Source organism: Rhinatrema bivittatum, chromosome 18 (assembly GCF_901001135.1).
Source record: "Rhinatrema bivittatum chromosome 18, aRhiBiv1.1, whole genome shotgun sequence".
NCBI classification, from domain to species: domain Eukaryota; kingdom Metazoa; phylum Chordata; class Amphibia; order Gymnophiona; family Rhinatrematidae; genus Rhinatrema; species Rhinatrema bivittatum.
In genome coordinates this window covers 10539765-10566289 of record NC_042632.1, presented here as the reverse complement: position 1 = coordinate 10566289, position 26525 = coordinate 10539765, and the positions used below count along the sequence as shown (strand labels likewise).

General features: G+C 45.7%; 1 protein-coding gene across 1 annotated transcript in view; it reads right to left on the bottom strand.

Annotated features, from left to right (window-relative positions):
- The window catches only part of LOC115080045 (kazal-type serine protease inhibitor domain-containing protein 1-like), a 99141-nt gene that overhangs the window by 29727 nt on the left and 42889 nt on the right, over positions 1–26525 (bottom strand). Inside the window, exons 2-3 of the mRNA XM_029584076.1 lie at positions 16232–16392; positions 15301–15402 (exon numbers count right to left, since the gene is read on the bottom strand). Of these exons, the coding sequence (XP_029439936.1) occupies positions 15301–15402; positions 16232–16392 (263 nt within the window). The remainder of the gene's footprint in view (positions 1–15300; positions 15403–16231; positions 16393–26525) is intronic.

The window sequence follows — 26525 nt, the reverse complement described above, 5'->3', positions numbered from 1 at the left end:
GTTGCTTTGTGTTTCTAATATCTCTCAATTAAAATTTTTCCGTGTGGGTGCATTCTCCCCACTGAAAGTCTCTTGGAGCAGGTATGAGGCAGAGGGGATATAAACCTTGAAAGCACTGTGAGCAAAATGTTTTACAGAAGCACAGTAAGCAACACCAAAAAATAATATCTATGATGATGATAATAATAAACCTAATGACTGTTTGAATATATTGACATTTTTTTCTTTTATAGGCAGGCAGTCTGTACTGTGCATGTCTGACTCTGATGTAAAACCATTAAACATGACAGTTTTCACATGCTTCAAGGTAATGCTATCTCGGAAAACAAAAAAAAAAAATTCATTGACTGAGCATGCCCAACAATGACCTCATTCCTGTGAGATCATAAAACATGGCTACCCACCAATGCTTTGCGATAATGTTTACTGTGCATGAGTGACCAGTGTGTGCTTGGCTGTGATGCCATTTCCAGCCCCCCATACTCCCTTTTTGCCGCAGCACTTACACAGACTAATAGGACACAACATATAGTTGAACCCGTAGTATCTTTATTATAAATGTGTTTATGTCATACTTTATTACAGTTAAAGGTGGGTTTTAAAACCCGCACGCGTCCATGTGCATGCAGTTCCCGGCACACATACAAGCATGCGCCGATTTTATAACATGCATGCGTCGCTGCACATATGTTATAAAATATGATACCTGCGCGCACATGTATGCCTGATTTTATATTTGCACGTGCATGTGCAGGCAGGTCATGATTCATGCGCGTAAGAGCGTGATTTAAAAAGACGCAATTGGCCTGTTCCCAGTTCCCTCCCAGGCCTCTCCAATTAAGGAGGGGACTGGGAAGGAACGTATCTATCCCCCAACCTATTCTGCCTTCCTTTTCCCCCCTCTCTGACCCCTAAAATCCCTCTTGCCTTTTTTTTTTTTTTTCAAACTTACTTCATCTGAAGAGATGACATAAATTCCGTGCACCGGCTGATTGCCGGCGCGTTGCCGGCGCGTGTTTCCCTGAGACTGGGCCCAATGGATGCTGTTCCGGTCGACCACACCCCTCCCAGACCCCACCTCTTTCAAGATGCCCGGCACTTCCACGCACACCAGGGATACATGCATGGTCTGGTCATTTTTAAAATGCACTCGGTGTGCTCATGGCCTGGCCAAGCACATATCCCCTGGTTTTTACGCATGCTGGGCTTTTAAAATTTAGGCTTTAGTTTCTAAACTGCACAGATTACATGGTAGCTGTTACCCTTTCCAGCCACGGGAACCCATGGCCATCCTCACTCATCTGACACCACACCACAGCAGTTGGGCCAGTCCCAGGCATCCTGATGGTGGCAGGAAGCCTCTACCGCTCTTCATCGCAGCTCCGAGCTGCCAACCCAACACCGCTGACTCTACGGCCCTGAGCTATCAGCCCAATGCTGAGGATTCCTCCCCTTTGTGGCTGGAATGCCACCAATTCCCCACTCTTCCTTGCAGCTGGAATGCTGACGACTTCTGCACCTGGTGTCCTCCTAGGCACGTGCATTGACTCTCTTCTTTATTTAAAGGGCCCGCAGCGGGAAAATGCCTGTGATGGAAAAGTGCCCACGGCCCTCCCCGATGACATCACTGCCTAGGGAGTATATAAGGCTGGTTCCTGCCTTCAGCCAGTCCCTTGGAAATAGGTCTCCTTGCTTCTGAGAAATGGATTGCCATTCCTGAGTTCCTCCCGTGTTCCTTGTATCCAACCTGTGTTCAGCAGACTGATCTTTGCTTTGCACTAGACCTTGACCATGAACCACGCTGTCTGCCATGACCTTTGCCTGGAATGACCACACTGCCTGCCGTGACCCTTGTCTGGAACTTGACCACGAGCTATGCCACCTGCCATGACCCTTGCCTTGAACTTGACCGTGAGCTATGCCACCTGCCTTGACCTGTGCCTGGATCTCTACCTCAAACTTCACTGCCTTGCCAGACCTTGGCCTGTGTCTCTGAGTCTCTTCTTCCTCCATCTTTGCAGAGGCCTCACATAAGTCCAGCTGACCCCGGCACTCAAGGGCTCAACCTAAGGGGAATGTGGGCTGGTAGTGATGAATCTCCATCAGCCTCACCTACAGATGGTGGGGACCTGTGGGGATCCTCCCCACAGGTAGCATCAACTTCCCTTTAGTCCAAGGATCCACCAGCATAACAGATTGCCACAGCCATGGACAATTCAGATAATATTATGATCACTATTGCCAAGCGGCCCCACCACCGTTACCTCTCTCACCAAGTCCTGTGCTCCACTGAGAATTAGATCTAAAATTGCTCCCTTTCTCGTCAGTTCCTGAACCAATTGCTCCATAAAGCTATCATTTATTCCATCCAGGAATGTTATCTCTCTAGCGTGACCCGATGATACATTTACCCAGTCTATATTGGGGTAATTGAAGTCTCCCATTATTACTGCACTACCAATTTGGTTAGCTTCCCTAATTTCTCTTAGCATTTCACTGTCCGTCTCACCATCTTGACCAGGTGGACGGTAGTATACCCCTATCACTATAGTCTTCCCCGACACACAAGGGATTTCTACCATAAAGATTCAATTTTGTATTTAGTCTCATGCAGGATGTTTATCAGATGGACTGAATCAAATCACGGTGAACCTAGAAGATGTGGTAGGCCTAATTGACAAACTGAAGAGTAGTAAATCACCTGGACCGGATGGTATACACCCCAGAGCTCTGAAGGAACTAAAAAATGAAATTTCAGACCTATTAGTAAAAATTTGTAACTTATCATTAAAATCATCCATTGTACCTGAAGACTGGAGGATAGCAAATGTAACCCCAGGGCTCCAGGGGCGATCCGGGAAACTACAGACCGGTTAGCCTGACCTCAGTGCCAGGAAAAATAGTGGAAAGTGTTCTAAACATCAAAATCACAGAACATATAGAAAGACATGGTTTAATGGAACAAAGTCAGCATGGCTTTACCCAAGGCAAGTCTTGCCTCACAAATCTGCTTCACTTTTTTAAAGGAGTTAATAAATATGTGGATAAAGGTGAACCGGTAGATATAGTATACTTGGATTTTCAGAAGGCGTTTGATAAAGTTCCTCATGAGAGGCTTCTAGGAAAAGTAAAAAGTCATGGGATAGGTGGCAATGTCCTTTCGTGGATTGCAAACTGGCTAAAAGACAGGAAACAGAGAGTAGGATTAAATGGGCAATTTTCTCAGTGGAAGGGAGCGGACAGTGGAGTGCCTCAGGGATCTGTATTGGGACCCTTATTTTTCAATATATTTATAAATGATCTGGAAAGAAATACGACGAGTGAGATAATCAAATTTGCAGATGACACAAAATTTTTCAGAGTAGTTAAATCACAAGCAGATTGTGATAAATTGCAGGAAGACCTTGTGAGACTGGAAAATTGTGCATCCAAATGGCAGATGAAATTTAATGTGGATAAGTGCAAGGTGATGCATATAGGGAAAAATAACCCATGCTATAATTACATAATGTTGGGTTCCATATTAGGTGCTACAACCCAAGAAAGAGATCTAGGTGTCATAGTGGATAACACATTGAAATCGTCAGTACAGTGTGCTGCAGCAGTCAAAAAAGCAAACAGAATGTTGGGAATTATTAGAAAGGGAATGGTGAATAAAACGGAAAATGTCATAATGCCTCTGTATCGCTCCATGGTGAGACCGCACCTTGAATACTGTGTACAATTCTGGTTGCCGCATCTCAAAAAAGATATAATTGCGATGGAGAAGGTACAGAGAAGGGCTACCAAAATGATAAGGGGAATGGAACAGCTCCCCTATGAGGAAAGACTAAAGAGGTTAGGACTTTTCAGCTTGGAGAAGAGACGACTGAGGGGGGATATGATAGAGGTGTTTAAAATCATGAGAGGTCTAGAACGGGTAGATGTGAATCGGTTATTTACTCTTTCGGATAGTAGAAAGACTAGGGGGCACTCCATGAAGTTAGCATGGGGCACATTTAAAACTAATCGGAGAAAGTTCTTTTTTACTCAACGCACAATTAAACTCTGGAATTTGTTGCCAGAGGATGTGGTTAGTGCAGTTAGTATAGCTGTGTTTAAAAAAGGATTGGATAAGTTCTTGGAGGAGAAGTCCATTACCTGCTATTAAGTTCACTTAGAGAATAGCCACTGCCATTAGCAATGGTAACATGGTAACATGGAATAGACTTAGTTTTTGGGTACTTGCCAGGTTCTTATGGCCTGGATTGGCCACTGTTGGAAACAGGATGCTGGGCTTGATGGACCCTTGGTCTGACCCAGTATGGCATTTTCTTATGTTCTTATGACTCTATGCCATCCTGGACATAAAGTGCCACACCTCCTCCCGAGTGCTCCTCTCTGTCATTGCGATATAATTTGTACCCCGGTATAGCACTGTCCCATTGGTTATCCTCTTTCCACCATGTCGCTGAGATGCCAATTAAGTCTATGTCATCATTTACTGCTATACATTCTCCCATCTTACTTCTTAGACTTCTGGCATTAGCATACAAACATTTCAAAGTTTATTTTTTGTTTGTATTTTCATTCTGCTTTTTAATTGATAGGGATAAGTTAGAATTTTTTAGCTCAGGTGAGTTTTTAGTTACAGGCACTTGGACTACTTTTCTAATTATTGGAACCTCACTGTCGGGATGCCCTAATTCTAATGCATCATTAGTATCCTTTAAAGATATCTCTCTCCGAACCATGCGCTGCTGAGCGACTGACGGCTTTCCCCTTTGTTCTAGTTTAAAAGCTGCTCTATCTCCTTTTTAAAGGTTAGCGCCAGCAGTCTGGTTCCACCTTGGTTAAGGTGGAGCCCATCCCTTCGGAAGAGACTCCCCCTTCCCCAAAAGGTTCCCCAGTTCCTAACAAAACTGAATCCCTCTTCCTTGCAACATCGTCTCATCCACGCTTTGAGACTCCGGAGCTCTGCCTGCCTCTGGTGACCTGCGCGTGGAACAGGGAGCATTTCAGAGAATGCTACTCGGGAGGTTCTGGATTTAAGCTTTCTACCTAAGAGCCTACATGTGGCTTCCAGAACCTCCCTCCCACATTTTCCTATGTCGTTGGTGCCCACATGTACCACGACAGCCGGCTCCTCCCCAGCACTGTCTAAAATCCTATCTAGGTGACGCTTGAGGTCCGCCATCTTCGCACCAGGTAGGCATGTTACCAGGCGATCCTCATGCCCACCAGCCACCCAGCTATCTACATTCCTAATAATCGAATCACCAACTATGACGGCCGACCTAACCCTTCCCTCCTGGGCAGTAGGCTTTGAGGAGATATTCTATCAGATTTGTCTGACAGGATCTTCCCCTGGTGAATCCATGCTGCCTCTGGTCCAGCAATTCTTCCGACTGTAGATAGCTCACTATTCCTTCTTTTATCAGCGACTCCATTACTTTTCCCACCACTGAGGTGAGGCTAACTGGTCTGTAATTACTAGGGATGTGAATCGTTTTTTGACGATTTAAAATATCGTCCGATATATTTTAAATCGTCAAAAATCGTTAGAGCCGCGATACAATAACAATTCCCCGATTTATCGTCAAAAAATCGTAAATCGGGGTGAAGGGGGAAGGGCGAGGGGAAAGGGGAGATTGCTCCCGGACCCCCGCGGACTTTTGGCCAGCTTGGGGGGGCCTCCTGACCCCCACAAGACTTGCCAAAAGTCCAGCGGGGGTCCGGAACGACCTCCTGCAGTCGAATCGTGTTGTCTATGGCCGGCGCCATTTTGCGCCGCCATTTTGCGCAAGTCTTGTGGGGGTCAGGAGGCCCCCCCAAGCTGGCCAAAAGTCCGCGGGGGTCTGGGAGCGATCTCTTGCCGCAAATCGTTTTTCCGTACAGAAAAACCAAAGGTAGCGCCGGCGCCATTTCTACAAGCACCGGAGGTCCGAGAGTGGAAGATCACAGCGGGACCCTTCCTCTGGACCCCAGGTAATTTAAGGCATTTTGGGGGGGTTCAGGAGGGTGGGGGATTTATTTTAAAGGGTCGGGGTGGGTTTTAGGGTTTTTTTTAGTGTGCCGGTTTTCCTGCCCTCCCCTTTCCCCTCCCCCTTCCCCCGATTTACGATTTTTTGACGATAAATCGGGGGAATTGTTATTGTATCGCGGCTCTAACGATTTTTGACGATTTAAAATATATCGGACGATATTTTAAATCGATGTTTTAGTGTGCCGGTTTTCGATTTTCACGATATTTTAAAAACCCAAACGGCGACGATCCGATTCCCTCCCCCTCCCAGCTGAAATCGATCGTTAAGACGATCGATCACACGATTCACATCTCTAGTAATTACCAGCCTCTTCTCTGTTTCCGCTCTTGTGAAGTGGGATCACCACCGCTCTTCTCCAGTCACTCGGCACCACTCCCGTTTCTAGGGATCTTTTGAACAGATCACAAAGTGGACCCGCCAGCACATCTCTGAGCTCCCTCAGTATCCTGGGATGAACCTGATCAGGCCCCATGGCTTTGTCCACTTTCAGTTTCCTCAGCTCTTCCCATACATTCTCTACTGTAAATGGAGTTACAACTACTCCATTCCCCTCTAGTTTGTTAACTAGCAATGGTCCTTCTCCAGGGTCTTCTTTAGTGAACACAGAACTGAAGTATTTGTTTAATATTTCTGCCATTTCTTCGTCTCTATCCACACATTGATCCTTTTCACCTTTCAGTTTCACTATACCACTTTGAACTTTTCTCTTTTCACTAATGTACCTGAAAAATGTTTTGTCACCTCTCTTAATCTCTTTGGCAATCCTTTCTTCTGCTTGACTTTTTGCTGTCTTGATTACTTTCTTTGTCTCCCTCAGTGCTACCAGATATTCTTCTTTGTGCTCCTCCCTTTGGGATCCTTTATATTTCTTGAATGCTGTTCTTTTAGCCTTTATTTTGTCAGCCACCTCCTTGGAGAACCAGATAGGTTTCATTTTTCTTTTGCTTTTCTTTACTTTTCTAACATATAGATTAGTTGCCTTGGTAATTACTCCTTTTAGTTTGGTCCACTGTTGTTCCACATCTCTCTCGTTCTCCCAGCCTACTAGTTCTTCCTCCAGGTACTTCCCCATTTCATCAAAGTCCGTGTGTTTCTTTTCCATATCCTTTTTGTGATATTAAACCATACAGTTTGATGATCACTGGTGCTGAGGTGGGTGCCCCCCTGCACATCAGAGACATTATCTCCATTAGTGAGCACTAAATAGAGTATAGCTCCCTCTCTTGTGGGTTCCATTACCATTTGTTTGAACAAAGCCCCTTGCAGGGCATCCACTATCTCTCTACTATTATTAGATTCTGCAGAAGGGATTCTCCAGTCTTAAAGTCTCCAACAATCACCACTTCTCCCTTCTTTCTCATCTTTTGGATGTCTTCAACCAGATCTCTGTCCAGCTCTTCCTTTTGGTTTGGAAGCCTGTAAACCACTCCAATAAAAATGGATGTCCCATCTTTTTTTAGGTTGGCCCATAGTGCTTCTTCATTGCCCCATCTTCCTTGCAGCTCAGATGCTTGGATATTGTTTCTAACATAAAGAGCCACTCCTCCCCCTTTCCTATCCACTCTGTTCTTCCTTAACAAGTTATATCCCGGTATTGCCGTATCCCAATCGTGAGATTCCGTGAACCACGTCTCCGTGACAGCAACAATGTCCAAGTCCGCCTCCACCATTAGGGCTTGCAGATCTGGGATTTTATTGCCCAAACTATGAGCATTTGTGCTCATAGCTTTCCAGCTTTCCACGTTCAGGTTACTGCTGTTCCTGGACTCCTTTTGTGACTTTATTTGCATTTTGTTATCCACCTTTCCCTTTGCATTTGAGCAAGAGGAAAGATTAGTGTCTTTGGTGACAGATTCATCCAGCACAATTAGCTTTTTCTTTTGGTTACTGATCTGGAATTCCTGTATGCATTGGGTTTCTTCTCTCTTTTCAAATAACACTTCAATCTTTTTTTCTAGAGCTTCTTCAGTGTTTAATACAGAGAAGGCTTTTTGTACTTGTTGCACTTGATACAGTGTGTGTCTCTGCATCAGAGGTTCAATTCTACCAGAGCCCTCTTTGATCTTGTTGTTTATTGAGTTCTTTAATGCCCTGTGTGAATGGGGGGTTAGACTAGTGGGTTGCACAGCTGTTAAGAATGGGTGCCTGTGGGTCACAGGTCTTATCCTGCCTGAGCCCACTTTTTCCAACAGTAGCCAATCCAGGCCACAGGAACATGGCAAGTACCCAAACACTAAGTAGATCCCATGCTACTGATGCCAGTAATAGCAGAGACAATTCCCTAAGTCAACTTGATTAATAGCAGTTAATGGACTTCTCCGAGAACTTATCCAAACCTTTTTTAAACCCAGCTATACTAACTGTACTAACCATATCCTCTGGCAACAAAACAAATTAAAATATTGTCTGTGTGCACCTCTATTTGCTGCTTATTGAAAATGAAAACCACACAGTATGGTAACTTCACTCCCACACACTCCTTCCTCCCTTGTCAGCCTGTGGATAAAATAAGACAAGGGGTGAGCAAACGTTTTGAGCCATGGTCCCCATACCATTCATGCAATTGGTTGGGCCCCACAAGACCTGGCGGCAGCAGGAACTCCTCCTGGGCTGAGGCCTGAGGGTGGCAGTTCTTCATGGGTTGTGAAATACTGCAGTGGCTCTCTCATGTCCAGTTCTGCCACAGAGTAAGCAGCTCCCTTCCTGGACCCAACACAGCATAAGCAGCTTCTCTTCCTGACCCACTGAAAGAGGTGCATGGCTAAGCCATGGCCTGCTTACAATGATGTCACTACATTCTGGTAGTTCTCTGCCTCCTGAGCTTGCAGTGCCTCCACAGCATCAACAGCATAACCATTTTTTTTTTATCTTTGATTGGACTGCCAGCATGCCCCCCTTCAGAACTGTTCAGGCCCCCCTTTGGTGTACAAGATTAATGAGATGCTTCCACTCAGGGTGTGAGAGCAGGGAACTTGAATATTTGGTAAAGGTCACAAAGCAAGAAATGCAGATGGGATTGTAGATTGTTCTTATGTTCTTAATAAGTTGGAAAACTTAGTTCAAATTCAGTTCTACAAAAGTACCAGAAAGGATTGGATAAGTTCTTGGAGGAGAAGTCCATTACCTGCTATTAAGTTTACTTAGAGAATAGCCACTGCCATTAGCAATGGTTACATGGAATAGACTTAGTTTTTGGGTACTTGCCAGGTTCTTATGGCCTGGATTGGCCACTGTTGGAAACAGGATGCTGGGCTTGATGGACCCTTGGTCTGAGCCAGTATGGCATTTTTTTCTGCCCCAGAACACTGTACTTGTCATTTGTTTGGAAATATTTAGGAAATATCGGGGCTCTATGACTAGAACATTCCTTTTCCAGATTCTATCCTAAGTTTTGTAAGTTATTTGTTTACTGTGGAAAGTGCTAGGAGGGAACATTTTAGTTTAAATGATTTTTATTAGTATTATATCAACATTGGCAAAATATACAGCCAAAATAGGGGTCTGGAGAAGTTGTACACTGACTTCTGCACAGACCCAGGAATAACAACATCCCCAGAACACAGTAACCACCACCCACCCACCCCCCGCCCTCCTTCCCCTAATAAAGACAAAACAAAACAAAATCCAAGGGCAGAATCCATGCACGTATGTCCTCTTTCGGAATGTCCAATCAGCAAGCCATATCCTCAATAGGTAGACGCTACGTCGACCTCAGCAATCATTGATGACCAAGCTGCGGGATTGATGCGGTAAAGATTGCAAGTATGGATCCCAAATCAACAAGAAGCGTCTGCGAGAGCGAGGGTCTGCTCGTGAGCTCAGCTCCTCCATGCGTAACAAGTGGTGTAGGTGATTGCGCCAAGTCCAAAAAGAGGGAGTAGTAGAGTCCCGCCAATGCAATAATATAACTTTTTTCCCCACTAAACAAGCTTTGTGAATGAAAGTGCGTGGACCGTGCTTTAGGGAAATACGTGGGAAATGACCAAAAAGAAAAAGCAAGGGCGTTATCGGCAATTTAACTCCCAGCAGGTCCATTAAATAAGAGGCGACACGTCCCCAGAATCGACGGACATTAGGACAGGCCCAAAAGGAGTGAGATAAATGCCCAATCGCTCCGTGACATTTACCACAGTTAGCGCTCGGGATCAACCCCGAACGATGAGCCACTTGGGGGGAAACAAAAGCCCTTCTCAGAAATTTATACTGCATCTCTCTGTAGTACATATTTACTGTGATATAATTAATGCGCCCAAAGCTTGCTTTTAAGATAGAAACTGTGAGAGCAAAAATCCCATCTTTATTCCAGCGTTCAAGTAATAGGGCATAAGGTTCAAGTTTCTTGACACTGTGTAACCGTTTATAATACTGGGACAACGTGGGAACTTTCTGGTCGTTAAACCGCAGTACTTTATCCAAAGAGGTAAGAACCTCCACGGGCCCAGGTTCTACCGGCAGGGACTGAAAGTAATGCTTAAGCTGGAGGTAAGGAAAGACATGGGAATTGTCCAACTTATACTGAGAGCGTAATTCAGGAAAAGTGAGCAGCTGACCATCATCGTTAATTACTTGGCCCAAGCGAGTAATATCTAGCGCCTTCCAGTTGTGAAACCCTTTAGTCTGGGAGCCAGGGAGAAAGGCACCATTCCCCTGTATAGGCAACAACGGCACACACAGCCTAGGCAGTTTTAACAACTTTGTAACCAGTCGCCACGTGTCCCTTATTGGTTTAACGGATGGAGAATGAAGGAGCACAGAAGGGAGTTCTGGGGAGGGAGCCTGAACAACATAAGAAAGGGCATAGGGTATCACCAATGCCGACTCCGCATAGAGATGTACATAGAAAGATTTATCTAACATCCAATCCCTGAGAATACGGAGATTGCATGCCAGATTGTAAAGCTGTAAGTCTGGGACTCCTATCCCCCCCTCACCCCAGCGTTCCTTAAGATCAACCAACGATATGCGCGCCTTTCCTCCCTTCCATAAGAAAACGCGAAGGGCTTTGTCAAGAGATCTAAGATCCTGACGACTAAGTAACAAAGGTAGATTTTGCAAAAGAAACAGCCACTTTGGCAGTAGCACCATTTTGAATAAATTAAGACGGCCACAAAGAGAGAGTGGTAAATTATGCCAAGTGTGGAGCTTATCCAAGGTCACTTGAAGTAACGGCTGAACATTGGCCTTATAGAGACTAGCAGGGGAGGGCGGGAGGATCACCCCCAAATATCGAAGGGATCCGTCAGCCCACTTTAATGGAAAGTCACCAGGCCAGCTGTCTTTAAGGTTAGCCGGATAGGCCAAGACCTCAGACTTAGTAGGATTAAGTCGAAGGCCGGCAAAGCTGCCAAATTCAACAAAGAGCTGCATTAGTGGAGGTAAGGAACGCTGGGGCCTAGACAAAAAAAGCATCACATCGTCAGCGAAAGCCACATATTTAAGAATTTCATTTTGCATTCGAATACCCCGTATCGCTGCCGTATTGATAATGGACAGTAATAGAGGTTCCAGCTGTAAGAGAAAGAGCAGTGGGGTCAGGGGGCATCCCTGTCTGGTACCACGTGTAATAGGAAACACCTCAGATTGAGCATTATTGGCAACAATAACAGCAATGGGCTCATGATACAACAAATGAATTGCATCCAGGAACCAGCCATCAAACCCCAGCTCCCGCAAAATGAAAAAGAGATAACCCCACTCTACACGATCAAAGGCCTTTTCTGCATCAAAATTGATCAGAAGATAGGACTCCTCCATCATCTGACTCATTTCCATTGCCACCAGGATCTTCCGAATATTAGTTAAAGCATAGCGTTGCCGCACAAAGCCCACCTGATTTTCCCCAATCAGTGTAGGAAGCACAGCCGCCAGGCGATCTGCTAGGATTTTTGCCAATATCTTCTGATCAGCATTGAGGAGTGAGATTGGCCTATATGAAGCCAGAGAGGTAACATCCTTGCCCGGTTTAGCGATAAGCGTGATATGAGCCTGATTAACATGGTGTGGGTAGTGTCCCTGAGCAATTAACGCAGTAAAGGTCTGAGCCAGTACCGGACTAACTAAGTCCACCAGACTTCTATAAAACTCGACAGTGAACCCATCGGGCCCTGGCGCTTTAAAACGCTTGGACTGCAGAATCACCCTTTGAATTTCTTCCGGTTCCAAGGGGCTGTTCAACTTGTCCCTTTGTTCTGCCGTGAGAGCTGGCAAATCCAACCTCTCACAGAACTTAGCACAAATACCCGGATGCCAGCCCTCCGTAGTGTATAGGCGGGAAAAAAAAGTCTGAAACTGTGCAAGAATGGCTTTAGTATCGGTATGCAGCTTCCCAGTGTCCGTACGGATTACCGGGATGTGCCTAGAGGCGCGAGATGCCTTCACCAAGTTATGTAGCAACCGGCCCGACTTATTACTATATTTATGCATTTGATACTGGTAATAGAGTAGACTCTTTTTCCCCCTCTGATGGAGTATCGTATTAATTTTCCCTTGTACTACCCGGTGGGCCTCCCTGTCTCCCGGGAGATTAGTATGAGCCAAGCGCCGTTTAAGAGTTCGCAATTGCGTACTTAAGGTAAGGAGACTCTTATCCAATATTTTTTTACGCCGTGCCACGTAGGAGATGATATCTCCACGAAGCACCGCCTTGGCGGTGTACCAGAAAAGTACTGGGTTGGCTCTGTGTTCTTCATTAAAAGTCACATAATCGTGCCAACGTAACCGTAAGTATTCTTGGAAGGGAATATCCTCAGCCAAAAAGTAGGGGTACCGCCATAGCCGATTAACGGGTATAGAAGGGGAGAGCTGCACATCTAGCCAGATGGGAGCATGATCGGAGATAAGAATATCACCAATACAAGCATCAGTAACCTTTGTAAAGTGTTTATCACTGATAAAGAAATAATCCAGGCGGGGACCAAGTCGCATGGGCTCGAGATAAATGAGTGAAGTCTCTCTCATTAGGATGTAAGATCCTCCATGCATCAAGCAGATGAACCGACTGTTCAAGCTGCAGCAACCTAGTGCTAACACCCCGATCTCTAGGGCTAAAAGAGGATTTATCTAAATGTAAATCTCTGACTGCATTAAAATCTCCCCCCATGATAATAAAATCATCTATATAGGGGAGCATCAACCCCTGTAAGGCACGCAGAAACTCCACCGTATCATTATTTGGAGCATAAGCATTACAAAGTATGATTGAGACATTTGAAATTTTTACCACTAAGACCAGATAGCGCCCCCGCGGGTCTTTCAGCTCCTGTATAATAGTGAACGGTACATGTTTACCAATTAATATGGCTACCCCAGCCGACTTAGAGGAGGCGGAGGCATAATACACATCCCCCACCCAACCCCTGCGAAGCTTGGCGTGTTCTCCATCGGTTAGGTGCGTCTCTTGAAGAAAGGCGACATCCACCTGTTTTTTCTTAAGATGGTTCAATATTTTTGACCTCTTAATGGGCGAATTTATGCCACAGACATTCCAGGACATGAATCGAAGTCCACTAACAGGCATGATCTAGAAGAGTGACAGACATAGCGAATAACAAACATAAAGCAGGAGCAGGAAGGTTCTCCCAGCTAAAACCCCCCTGTGAGATCAGTCCCATGACATAAAAGAAAGAGATCACCAAATCTACGTGCCTGGACCTCACATCGTGCCCTACATGCAAAATCCCATGCCCCCCACCCTGTCCTCCATCCCCCCCCCCCATTCCCCCGTTCCCTTTCCCCCCTCACTCTTACTCTAAGAGAAGCCACCACCATGCATACAAACACCCCCCCCCCCCCCCTTCCCGATGCATTCCAGCCACATCCACTCAATATAAAATAAGATCTGGGACCGTAATAGGTCCATACAGAGGCACACTTAAGGATTAACACAAATGATAATAATAATATGCATAAAGAAAAAAAGAAAAAACTGAGCCACTGTTAGGGTAGTCCAACAACAGGAACCGCTGGAACAGAGTCCCGGGCAAAAAAACAATAACCAGCCTCAGGCAGGCCCGTCACCTAGATCTGCAATATAAGAAAGGGAAAAAAAAAACCCCCCAGGCAAAGGGGTGCAGACTGCAGACCAGACCACAGCCATTCAAGGCATCAAACAAGGGTTGAACAACTCCGGCGTCTTCAATCCGGGTCCACACTGGTGCTGGGAGAACTCTGAATGCTCCTTTTAGAAGATGTACGCGCAAACTCCTGTGCCGCTGCCAGCTCGGTGAACCACTTAACACCCTCACGGGTGATCACTCGCAGTCGCGCCGGGTAGATCAAGGTGGCACGATATCCTAAATTGATGAGTTGGGTGCAGACCGGGGCTAAGACACGGCGCTTTGCAGACAGGGCAGCCGAAAAGTCCTGAAACACCATTATCTTCTTGTTTTCGTACATCAGTACTTTACCTGCCCTGGTAGCCTGTACAATCTCCCCTTTATGCACAAAATTGAAAATTTTTGCAATGATGATTCTAGGCCGCGGGTCAGAGGGCTTCTTCTGGCCTAAACGATGTGCCCGTTCTATGCGCAGGGGCCCATGCGCATGTGTAAGGCCCAGTTCCTTATTCAGCCAGCCTTCTAAGAAAGTCACTAATTCCCGGTCCGGGATAGATTCCGGGAGGCCCAGGAAACGCAGATTCGACCGGCGGGACCGGTTTTCTAAATCTTCAATACGGTCTGCCTGCTTCTCGACCACCAGTTTAATCGCTGCCACCTCCGCCTCCACGGTGTGCGCCCCGTCTTGTAAATCGGACACTCGCTGTTCAAGGGTGGAAAAATGCGCCTCACACCCCGCGAAGGCCGAAGCAAGCTCAGTGAGTTTAGTCGAGATACTTTGCAGTTCCGGACCCAACATTTCCGAAATCGCTGGCTTGACTTCGGAAATTGCCGTCTTTGTCGGCGGGGGTGGGGTAGCCGGCGCCATATTGGTGGGTGCCTCCGAGCCGCGCGGCTTGTCCTTTTCCTTTTGTTTGAGACGAGCTGCCATATCGCTCACCAAGCCCTAGCTTCGTGCAGGGCAGATTCCCCAATGGCCTCGTAGTGTGCCTGAGTCAAAATAGCAGTGGATGGGGCTGGATGCAGGAGGGTCGGCGCTGCGAGGGAAAAATCACGGCTTTCCCCTGCACTGCATCACGTGACCTGGAAGGAGGGAACATTTTAAAAAAAATAGCAAAACCTCTTGGAAAGAAATGTATCACTCTGCTGCAAATTTTGCAAGTTAGAAGAAAATGTGAGGGACAGCATAGGTGCAGAACAACTGTCAGTCCCATGTGTACCTGGACAGAGATGTGAGCGTCATCTCCTGGCAGGAACAGACTGTTCCCCTTTTTCTTCCATTCCAGATGGGGCATCGGGTATGCTGACACTTCACATCCAAAAATAATAATTTATTTATTTATTTAACGTCTCTTATATACCGATACCCGTTCGCACATCGTATCGGTTCACAAAGAACAAAAAACTTATGGGCAGCGCCCTTACAAATAACAGATAACAATACAAATAACCGGGGGAGGAGGCAATGCAAATTAATAGGTCAATAAATAGGGAGAAACTATAAATATAACATACATAAAACTATATACAAAGCATCAGTCGTCATCAAATACGTCAAGGCATAAATCGGTGGTCGTGGGCATTCTTGGTCGAGGTCGTGGAGCATACTTAATCGTAGGTTGCTGAATAATTATGAATTGGATGTAGTCAGGGGGTAGGCTTGCTGGAAAAGCCAGGTTTTCAATTTTTTTTTGAACTTGGGGGTGTAGGACTCCATGCGTATGTCATAGGGCAATGAGTTCCATATTGTGGGTCCGGCAAGGGAGAGGGCTCTGCTTATGGTGGAGGATAGTTTGAGAGATTTGATGGGTTGTGTGCGTAAGGTTCCTTGCAGGGCAGGGCGGGTGGGTCTGTTGGAGGTACGTGGGAGGAGGGAGGGTTTGATCCAATTGAGATTGGAGTGTAGCAGACTTTTGTGTATGAGGGAGAGTACTTTATAAAGTATTCTTGAGCGAATTGGGAGCCAGTGTAATTGGATGAGGGTGGGAGTAATATGGTCTCTTTTTTTAGAATTTGACAGTATCCGGGCGGCGGCGTTTTGTAGCAGCTGTAACGGCTTGATGTGTGATGTGGGGATGCCAAGGAGGAGTGCATTACAGTAGTCTATTTTTGACAATATAATAGACTGGAGCACAGTACGAAAATCCGTACCTGGACAGAGATGTGAGCGTCATCTCCTGGCAGGAACAGACTGTTCCCCTTTTTCTTCCATTCCAGATGGGGCATCGGGTATGCTGACACTTCACATCCAAAAATAATGTCATTTCCAGTGTAATTCTGGGTATCTTTTGGTGGTAGAGAAATAACAGGAGCTAGGGGAAAGAAAAATATCACAGTGTTAATCCTGTAGAACAGGGTGGATGGCTTTAAAGTACAGTGTGGATGAAATAACATCTAATACAGACAGGAGGCAGCGTGAACTATTAAAGAGTAGAGAAAATAAATATGGTAATGGGATACAGTATTTTATACAAGTCACAAAAGCCTAAGCTTTAAGAAGATAAGGATAGCACTCATAAAGAGAGAAAGGTGAGACGAGGTGGGGTCTGAAAAGAAGTAAAATGCTGATAAGGTGAAAAAGACACAAGAAAGGTGACAGAATAAGATCTTCCATTAGCTATCTTAGGCTATGTGTAGGCAGGGCTGAACCTAGGGCAGTGCAAGGCCCGGGGAGAATCTGCCAGACTGGCCTCTATTAGAAGTAGATGAGTGTTGGAGGGGAGTCCTTCCTAGAGGTCAAATGCCATCTCCTGTACCATTGCTACTGCACTGGCCATCACAACTCCTGGCCCAATGGTGGAAGGAGTTGGAGCTATGGTAGATACAGGGGTGCCCTCACCTCTATTTCTCCCAAAAAACACTAAGGATGGCCTTGAATATAGGAAGAGAGAAGAAAGAAAACAGGCAGTAGAAGAGAGGGGGATAGGGTTGTGCAGAGGAAAAATGTTTTGGTTCCTTTATTTGTTTTTTAGGTCATAAGCATTTGTTTGGTTTGTTTGAAATTATATTTTTTATTCATTTTTTTCATTCATTCGATCCCATTAAAATTAATGGGAGAAGCAATGCAGCCTATTTTGGGTTCCAAATTGAGGATTTCTAATGAAACTTGTGAGTAGGCATCATCATAAGGTTGACAGGCACGCCAGTGCACCAAGACTGTGTTAACATGGCACCAAAAATGGCATGAATAGCCCAAGGCACTGTAATGGGACAAAATGTTACAGCAGTGGCAGGAGTTCTCCAAGGCACCATGAGAGGAGCAAACCAACGTCAAGCATGGGCAGAACACCCCAAGAACTTCACAACAGGGGCAAAGGGAATGAACAGCAATGGCATGAACCCCCAAGGAAGCACGAGAGGGACAAGGTGGCAACAAGAGTTAGGCATGAACCGCTTAAGGCACCATGAAAGGGGAAGAGAGCACTAAAAGTGGCAGGAAAAGCACAAGGCAGTGGTAGAGAGTCAAGCTGCAGAAAAAGTGGCATGGAAATTCCAGAGCACCATGAGAGATATAGCAGCCACCAAGAGTAGCAAGAACACACAAACAAGCACATTTTCAAAACCTGGAGTGCGGAAATCCTGGGAGATACGCATGTGGCCAGGCCGAGCACATTTTCAAAATGGTCCGGCCATGTGCATATCTCCCGGTATGAGTGGAAGAGCCAGGGTTTTGAAAAGGGGTGGGCTGGGGCAAGGTTTGGGTGTTGAGGGGCGTTTGCCGGCTGGGACAGCAGCATTTTGCGCTGTCCCATTGAAGTGCACGCCAGCAGCCGACCGACATGCACAACATATGTCAGCTGCTGAGTGGAAGTAAGTAACAAAACAAAAAAATCCAACTGGATAAATAGGGATTAGGGGTTAGGTCGGAGAGGGTAAAAGGGAGGAAGGATAGGTAGGGGGATTGGGAACTTGGCAGATCTCGTCGCTGCACATTTTTAACAAAATCCCCCCCTTGCACACGCAGGTAGCCGATTTTATAACATGCACACATTACCGCGCACATGTTAAAAAATTGGTGCATCCATGTGTGCGTGCCGGGAACTTCGCGCACAAGGATGCCCGTGCACCGCATTAAAAATTTACCCCAAGACTCCAAAATGGTATAAAGTCCAAGGCAGAGAGAAGCCAGAGGAAATCCCTGGAGGAGGCCTCATGTTGTTTCTGTATGGCATCATTAGGGGAAGGGGCTGGCTGTTCAGGCTTCTAGTTGGTCTTCCTCTTTGCTATGGGTATAATCTCAGTACTTATCTGCCTCCTCCACTTCTTTACTGGAAGATATTGACTAGAGGCCCTAAATTCTCTTCATCCACTAGCTGTTCAATATCCTGTGATTCAGGGAATCCCGGGCATGATTCTTCTTCTGAATCAGTTTTTGGAAATGGAAATACTGTCTCCATCACCTGACAAGCAGTAATAATGGAAGAGTGTGGCTCTAGAATTGAGTGCTGTACATCTGCTGCCTTATCTTTTGCTATGGTACAATCCATCGAAGGCTATATATCAGATGACAGTCAATAAGAATTGAAAGGAATGGAGTTTGAAGGAAAAGTTCAAGAAAGCATGACGCCATTAAAGGTAACTGGGTAAAGTCGGTGCAAAGCTTCAATTTGCCATGGCAAAACCATGAGTCAGCAAATCATGTAAAGGAAAATAATTTGTACAGAGCTTTGATCACAGCAAAAAGAGTGGCAGCAAGGCCCCAAGATATGCAACGAGGGCTGAGGCAGAAGAAAAATGGCACCAAAGGTCCATGACACCAAGAGGAGCAAAGTGATATCAGGAGTCGTGTGAAGCACCTATAGGCCCATGAATGGTGCAGCAAGCATGCAAAGCATCAGATTACCATGGCAAGACCATGTTTTCCCCCCATGTTAATTTTTAGTTATCTTATACTATGTTCCATGTAATTGCTCTTTTCCTTCTGTTCCATGTAAACCGATACGATGTGTAAACAGCTATTGGTATAAAAAAAAGCCTTAAATAAGTAAATAAGACCAAGTGTCAACAAGTATCATAAGGGGAGGGAATTTGGAAAGACAGCCAGAGCAGAGACAGAACTACCTAAAGCAGCGGTTCTCAACCTGTGGGTCGCGACCCCGGCGGGGGTCGAACGCCCAAAACACAGGGGTCGCCTAAAGCAGGGGTCCCAAACCACCGGTCCGCGGACCGGGACCGGGCAGTGGGAGTTTTTTGCCGGTCCGCGGCGCCGCCAAGCACCGGCAGGTGTGTTGCGCGCTCCCGGTCTCTCCCGCTGCTGTTGCCGCCGGGCTGTCAGCACGTTCAAGCCCAGCGGGAACGGCAGCGGCGCTAGAAGGAGCTCTGCACCCGCGGCTGGGCCTTTTCTTCTTCCTGCGCCTGCCCCCCCCCCTCCCGTGACCCGGAACAGGAAGTGAATCGCGGTGCGCGGGAAGGAGAGAGAGCTGCGCCGCGCGAAAAAGTAGCAGCAGCGGCTGCAGCATCGGTCCCCGAGCAATAGAAGCAGCCGGTAATGGAGAAAGGAGACAGCAGCATGAGCCTCCCGCGGCTGATGGGATTCTTCTTTCTTGGCCAGCAGAGGCTGCTGCAGCTCCCATTTGTGCTCGGGGGAGAAGAGGAAGTGAGTGAGAGAAAGAGAGAGAAGCAGCCAGCCAGCCTGTGTGTGATTGACTGGTCAGAGAGCTGATGTGTGTGTGTGTATGTGAGAGACAATGAAAGTGATTGCTCAGGGAGATGACTGATGTGTATGTGAGAGTGTGAGACATTAGTCAGGGAGGTGACTGATGTGTGTGTGTGAGAGAGAGAAAAAGCATGGAAGTGAGAAGTCTGGGTATGTGAGAAAGCATGAGCGTAAGAAGCCTGGTGTTGTGGGAGTGAGAAACCTGGGTGAGTGTGCATGCATGAGAGAGAGAGACTGCTTGGTAAGGTGATGGTGTGTGTGAGAGAAAAAGACTGGTGTGTGTGTGTGAATATGAGAGAATGTGATTCAGGGAATGAGAAGCCTGTGCACGTGGAGAGTGAGCATGGAAATGAGAGAGACTGGTGTGTGTGTAACAGAGAGAAAGTGATTATGGGAATGAGAAGCCTGTGCATGTGGAGAGAACAAGCATGGGAGTGAGAGACTGGTGAGTGAGTGTGTGTGTGTGTGTGTGTGTGTGTGAGAGAGAGAGAGAGAGAGCCAGAGAAAGTGATTATGAGAGTGAGAAGCCCATATATGTAAGTAGAACACGGGAGTGGGAAGCCTGTGTGTGTGTGTGTGTATGGCATGAGAGAAACTGTTCAGGAAGGTGACTGGTGTGTGTGTGTGTGAGAAAGTGATTATGAGAGTGAGAAGCCCGTATATGTAAGTAGAACACGGGAGTGGGAAGCCTGTGTGTGTGTGTGTGTGTGTGTGTATGGCATGAGAGAAACTGTTCAGGAAGGTGACTGGTGTGTGTGTGCCAAAGACTGTTTGGGAGATGATTGGTGTGTGAGAGATAGAAACTGGTCATGGGGGCATGACTGGTTTGGTGTGTGTGTGTGAGAGACATGGGCACTAAGGAAGAGGACCATAAGTATAGAGCTTAGCTTCTACTGCTGCTTCTGGTGAGTGCCACGGCCTGCAGGGAAGGGGAGTAGGAGAGCTGCTGGAGGGGGTAAGTAAAGGTGGCTTTTTAAGTTTATTTTTCTTGACTGCCATTTTAATTGTGTGATGTCTGCTTTTTTGAAATATTTTATTGGTGTTTGGAGAATGTTTAATAGTTTTTATGAGTTTTTAATTGTTGGATGTTCATAGCTGTTTTGAAACATTTATTATGCTTATTAGTATAGTTTTACAATTATTTCTGTGTGGGGATCTATAGCTGCTTGCTAGTTCTGTTTTCCTAATAAGAGGTGTATTGGTTTTTAGGACCTGATTTAATATTTGTAGTGTTGCCTTTTCATAGATAGGGTTGCTCCTGTTTGAGTGTATTCCATAATACAGGTGTAACTGTGTGCGGATTAGTTTATGTGCATTACTACAGATCCTGGGAGTATGTTAGGTCGGTTCTGTGTCTGTTACCGAGATGAGATATTTTGCTAGCATGTAAGCGTTTGTATTGGTCTTATTTGTTGTGTTTTCTCAGAGGACATGCATTGGTGGTAAACTGCTGTCTTTTCATAAGTAGGGCTATTGAGCCTGGAAATAGAAGGAGTTTGAGTTGCTGTTACTGAGATGTCACTAGAACCAGAATATCTTTTTTGTAGGGTGAGTTGTATGGGCAATGTCATAATTCTGCTTTACATCCATTATTGTGGGTCAGGGGGGTTCCTGTGGATACAAACTGTACTTTTACATCTAGCCCCGTGACGATCATGGGTCAGTGTGCCATGCATGTGAGAACCTATGGTGAGTTGAGTTACATTCACATTATAAATGTCATAATTAAATGATAAGTGTGCACTAAAATCCAACCCCATCCATAACCCCGCCCCCATATGACCAAAGCCCCGCCCTCACCCCACCCTCACGGGGCGAGGGCGGGGCGAGGGGTCACCGCAACATGAGGAACTGTATTGCGGGGTCACGGCATTAGAAAGGTTGAGAACCACTGACCTAAAGGAACCTATAATGGCTTAGAGCAGCAGCAGCAGCGGTGAGTAGATGCAGAGCAACACGTTGCAGCAAGGGAGAGAGGCAGCAAGACTCCCATGGTGTAGCGTCAGGAGTAGGGCGGCAAGGCAGATTGGCAGAAGCACCATCAAGGTGTAGCATTAGAAGCAGGGAAACAAGGCAGGGTGGCAGAATGACCCCCAAGTTCTTCCTGCCACTTGCATGGAGATTCTGGAAACAGCACAGCATAATGATTTTCAAGACAATCAACTCTGCTCCCAGCCTTGAATGAAGAGGGCTCACTATGTCCCCTGCCATTGAGAAGACACATTCACTGGGCATGCTAGTTGGTGGATAGGAAAATAATGCTGAACCACTTTGGCCTGGTCCGTGGACTTGTGTGCCCAATATGCTAGATAATCTGTGGCCATGTCCTGGAAGGGCTCTGTTGGATAGTGTGCCACAGAAATTTCTGCTGGAGTTTCTTTTGCTGGGCTGGTGTGAGGGTCTCTGCTGATAGTTGCTCTAGCAATGGGCTATTGTCAGGAAAAATGGTTCTGTGAGGGCAACATGGTTGTGGTGTATTGAGGTGGGGAAGGTAGTGCTAGCTAGACGGGTGCTGCTCATGCTCACACTACTTTTTGGGCCACTATTTCCTGCCCTACATCCCACTGCACCTCTGCCTCTGGAGCTTCTATTCACAAATCCTAGCCACCTAGATGCACAGGCTCTGTGGTGAGGGAGTTAGTCACAAGATAAAACCAATTGTTTTCTCTCCCTGAACCATGATTGGGAAATTGGCCTTCCTGGCCTCGCTGCACACCCTCCCACCGGCACCGGCATCAGGGGATGGAAAGAGGGACGCACTGAGGATGCCCCTCCCCCCTGTGAAATGAGGAGGTGAGGAGCGAGCTCCGGCACCACTGAGCCCCGCCCACCCACCAACTCTTCAGAAATACCACGGCGCCAAAGGCAACGGGAAGGTCTACCTGGCCTCGCTGCACACCCTTCCACCAGCACTGGCAACAAGGGGTGGACATGCTAAGACCACCCCTCTCCCCATGAAATGAGGAGGTGAGGCGCAAGCCCTGGTGCCGCAGAGACCAGCCCACCCACTGCTCGCCCACCAACTCCTCAGAAACACTGTGGTGATGCTGAAAGCATTTGCGCCATAGGGCATGCACACAAAGAAGTGTGACAAAGGAACCTGCCCCTTTGTGCACCCCTTTGTGCGCACCTGAAGTGAAGCACGAAGCTGTGGCAGAGAGAGAAAACAGCCAAATGCACTGCACACCAGGACCCAACCCCAGCTCCTCTAATGGAGATGAAAGGCACCAGCTGGACCAGCATAGGAAAAGTGCTCCTTCACCTCCCCATCCGGAAGCAAGGAGGCTAGAAGGCGGCATTGGCAACAATGACACTGAGCCCTACCACTGCCCACCCACCAAGAGTGCAAGAGCTGAAGGAGAAAGGGGCAAGCTCACCTCCATACAAGCCCCAATTTAGGAGAGACACTGATGGGGGGCTGCAGGACAGGGTGCTCCCTCCCCCCACAGGTGAGGGAAGGAAGGCTGCACCAACCAGTCTACACCTGACCACTGACTGCTCCCTTGCCTACATACCACACATTGCTATACATTTTTCACTGTAACCTTTAATATTAACTGAAACCTTTCTAACAATGGAGCACATAAACTTCATAGAACCCTTACTAGAACAGGGCATCTACAGTGACCTAAGAAAGCAAAACACAAAAACAGAAAAAAAAAAAGGAATACAAAACAAATCTTCTACACGATGAGTAATAACTCTCCTACAGTCTCATTCTGCCTAATGTTTACACTCATACTATTGAATGTTTAGTCACTTGCAAAAAAATCCCACTGATAAATGATCTGTTAGAAGAAATAAATCCAACTATCCAACTGCATTTCTGAAACTTGGCTGAATAACAATGTTCTTTAAATCAAATCGATCATCCTAACTATGATGTCTTTCACTTCCCCAGACCTAAACGTAAACGTGGCGACCTACTAATAATCAGTAAAAAAGATCTCAAACTCATACCTTACAAAGTACAGATTAATCCACCCTATGAGGTGGCAATATTAAAATCACAACTAAAAATAGGATTTGTATATTGCCCCCCTGGAACTCTCCAAAAAGATTGCTCACCCCTAATCAAACTATTCACTAAAGCATTTTCATCACTGGACTCCACTATAATAGTAGGAGACTTTAACCTACATGTAGATAGAAATCATTTTAGATACAGTGGAAGCAATAGGGTGGTCACAATTTGTAACCAACCCCACTCATAAAGCTGGACATAACCTAGATCTAATATTTGCCAATGACAATAATTGTTTAATCAATACCTCCCACAATACCTTGGCCCTGGTCTGATCACCAACTAATAAAAGCAGAAATAACACTCCTCAACACTAAGCAAACAAATTCAAACAATAACCAAACTTCATCTTCATAAAAAAGATAAAGCTGGACATTCTAGAAGAATCATTAAAAAATAAGCTAGTTGAGTTCAATCAAACTAATGCTACCTCAGCCTTTAACTCCTGGGATATAATCATATAGAAACATAGAAATGACGGCAGAAGAAGACCAAATGGCCCATCCAGTCTGCCCAGCAAGCTTCACACATTTTTTCTCTCATACTTATCTGTTTCTCTTAGCTCTTGGTTCTCTTTCCCTTCCACCCCCACCTTTAATGTAGAGAGCAGTGATGGAGCTGCATCCAAGTGAAATATCTAGCTTGATTTGTTTTACCCAGACTATGTTATACAGCCCTTATCGGTTGTTTTTCTTCTCCCCTGCCAATAAGCAAGCTTCTCCCCTGCCAATAAGCAAGCTACACCCATGCTTATTTGTTTTACCCAGACTATGTTATACAGCCCTTATTGGTTGTTTTTCTTCTCCCCTGCCGTTGAAGCAGAGAGCTATGCTGGATATGCGTGAAGTATCAGTCTTCTCCCATGCTGTTGAAGCAGAGAGCCATGCTGGATATGCATCGAAAGTGAAGTATCAGGCACATTTGGTTTGGGGTAGTAACCGCCGTAACAAGCCAGCTACTCCCCGCTTTGTGAGTGCGAACCCTCTTTTCTTCTCCCCTGCCGTTGAAGCAGAGAGCTCTCCTGGATGTGTGAAGTATCAGTTTTTCTTCTCCCCTGCCATTAAAGCAGAGAACTATGCTGTATATGCATTGAAAGTGAAGTATCAGGCTTATTTGATTTGGGGTAGTAACCGCCGTAACAAGCCAGCTACTCCCCTCTTTGTGAGTGTGAATCCTTTTTTCCACATTTCCTCTTGCTGTTCAAGCTTAGAGCGATGTTGGAGTCACAGTAAGCATGTGTATGTTTATTTAATAAGGGTATTGTCTCCAGGCAGTAGCCATCATTCTGGCGAGTCACCCACTCTTCATTGGCGGCCTCTTGACTTTATGGATCCACAGTGTTTATCCCACGCCCCTTTGAAGTCCTTCACAGTTCTGGTCTTCACCACATCCTCCGGAAGGGCATTCCAGGCATCCACCACCCTCTCCGTGAAGAAATACTTCCTGACATTGGTTCTGAATCTTCCTCCCTGGAGCTTCAAATCGTGACCCCTGGTTCTGCTGATTTTTTTTTATCATCAATGATATTGCAGATAACCTAAGCCCAGTACAGACAAAAACATTCCAAAATGAATGGAATACCTCAAAATAAAAGAAGCCTTGGTACAATGAAGAGCTGAGATAAACTAAACAGATACTGAGAAAATCGGAGAAACAATGGCAGAAACTCCCATCAGCAGTAATCTTAGAAAAATACCATGAACAAATTAATAAAGCAAAAAAAGGTACTATACAAAACAAATTCATGGAGTAATATTTATTTCCAAATTAGTCTTCGAATCCGTCAAAGACTTAATCAAGGACCCATCTTCCTCCAACTCGAGAATATACAACTTCTCAGAAAAGGACTGCAGTGCATATGCCACCTCCTTGTTAGATAAAATAAATGGATTAAAAACTCAATTCCCCACTTACTTACTAACATGGAACACTTTCAACATAGCAACCAAACTAGAAATAAATCAAATCATTTCCAAAATTAAACCTGCTATCCACCCTCTAGACCCAATCCCGGCAAGCTCCCTGAAAATAGTACATACAATAATCACTCCAACAATCACAACCATAATCAACTACTCGCTCTCAGAAGGGCTGGTTCCATGTATAGCGAAACAAACTGTGATCAAACCAATCCTGAAAAATAAAACTGGCAAAATTGATGATTGGGACAATTATAGACCAATATCCAACTTACCATTTATCACAAAAATTCTGGAAAAAGCAGTGTTATTGCAATTGGAAAATCACTTAGAAGACAATGATATTCTATACCCAAGCAATTTGGATTCAGAAAAGATCACTCAACAGAAACTCTACTCATATCTTTATTCAACCCTGTGCTACAGGGGTTTGACAATGATGATTCCTATATCTTGGTACTATTAGATTTAACAGCAGCATTCGATACAGTCAACCACACTCTGCTATGCTATCAGATGAAGAAAATTGGAATAGATGGAAGTGTACTCAAATGGTTCTCCTCCTTCCTAAACTAATAAGACTTTCTAAGTCAAACTGGGCAATCCCCTATATGACACATTCCCAATCGATACAGGTGTCCCACAAGGCTCCGCACTCTTGGCTACACTTTTCAACATCTATATGCTTCCTCTATGTAAATTACTAGCAGATCTAGGAATCTTCTTCCTATATGCTGATGACATACAGTTCTACATTCCTATCATCAAATCAATTGAAAATACAGCAGCAAAACTCTCAACATACATGAAGGCAATACAGCAAAATCTATCTCAACTTAAACTAAC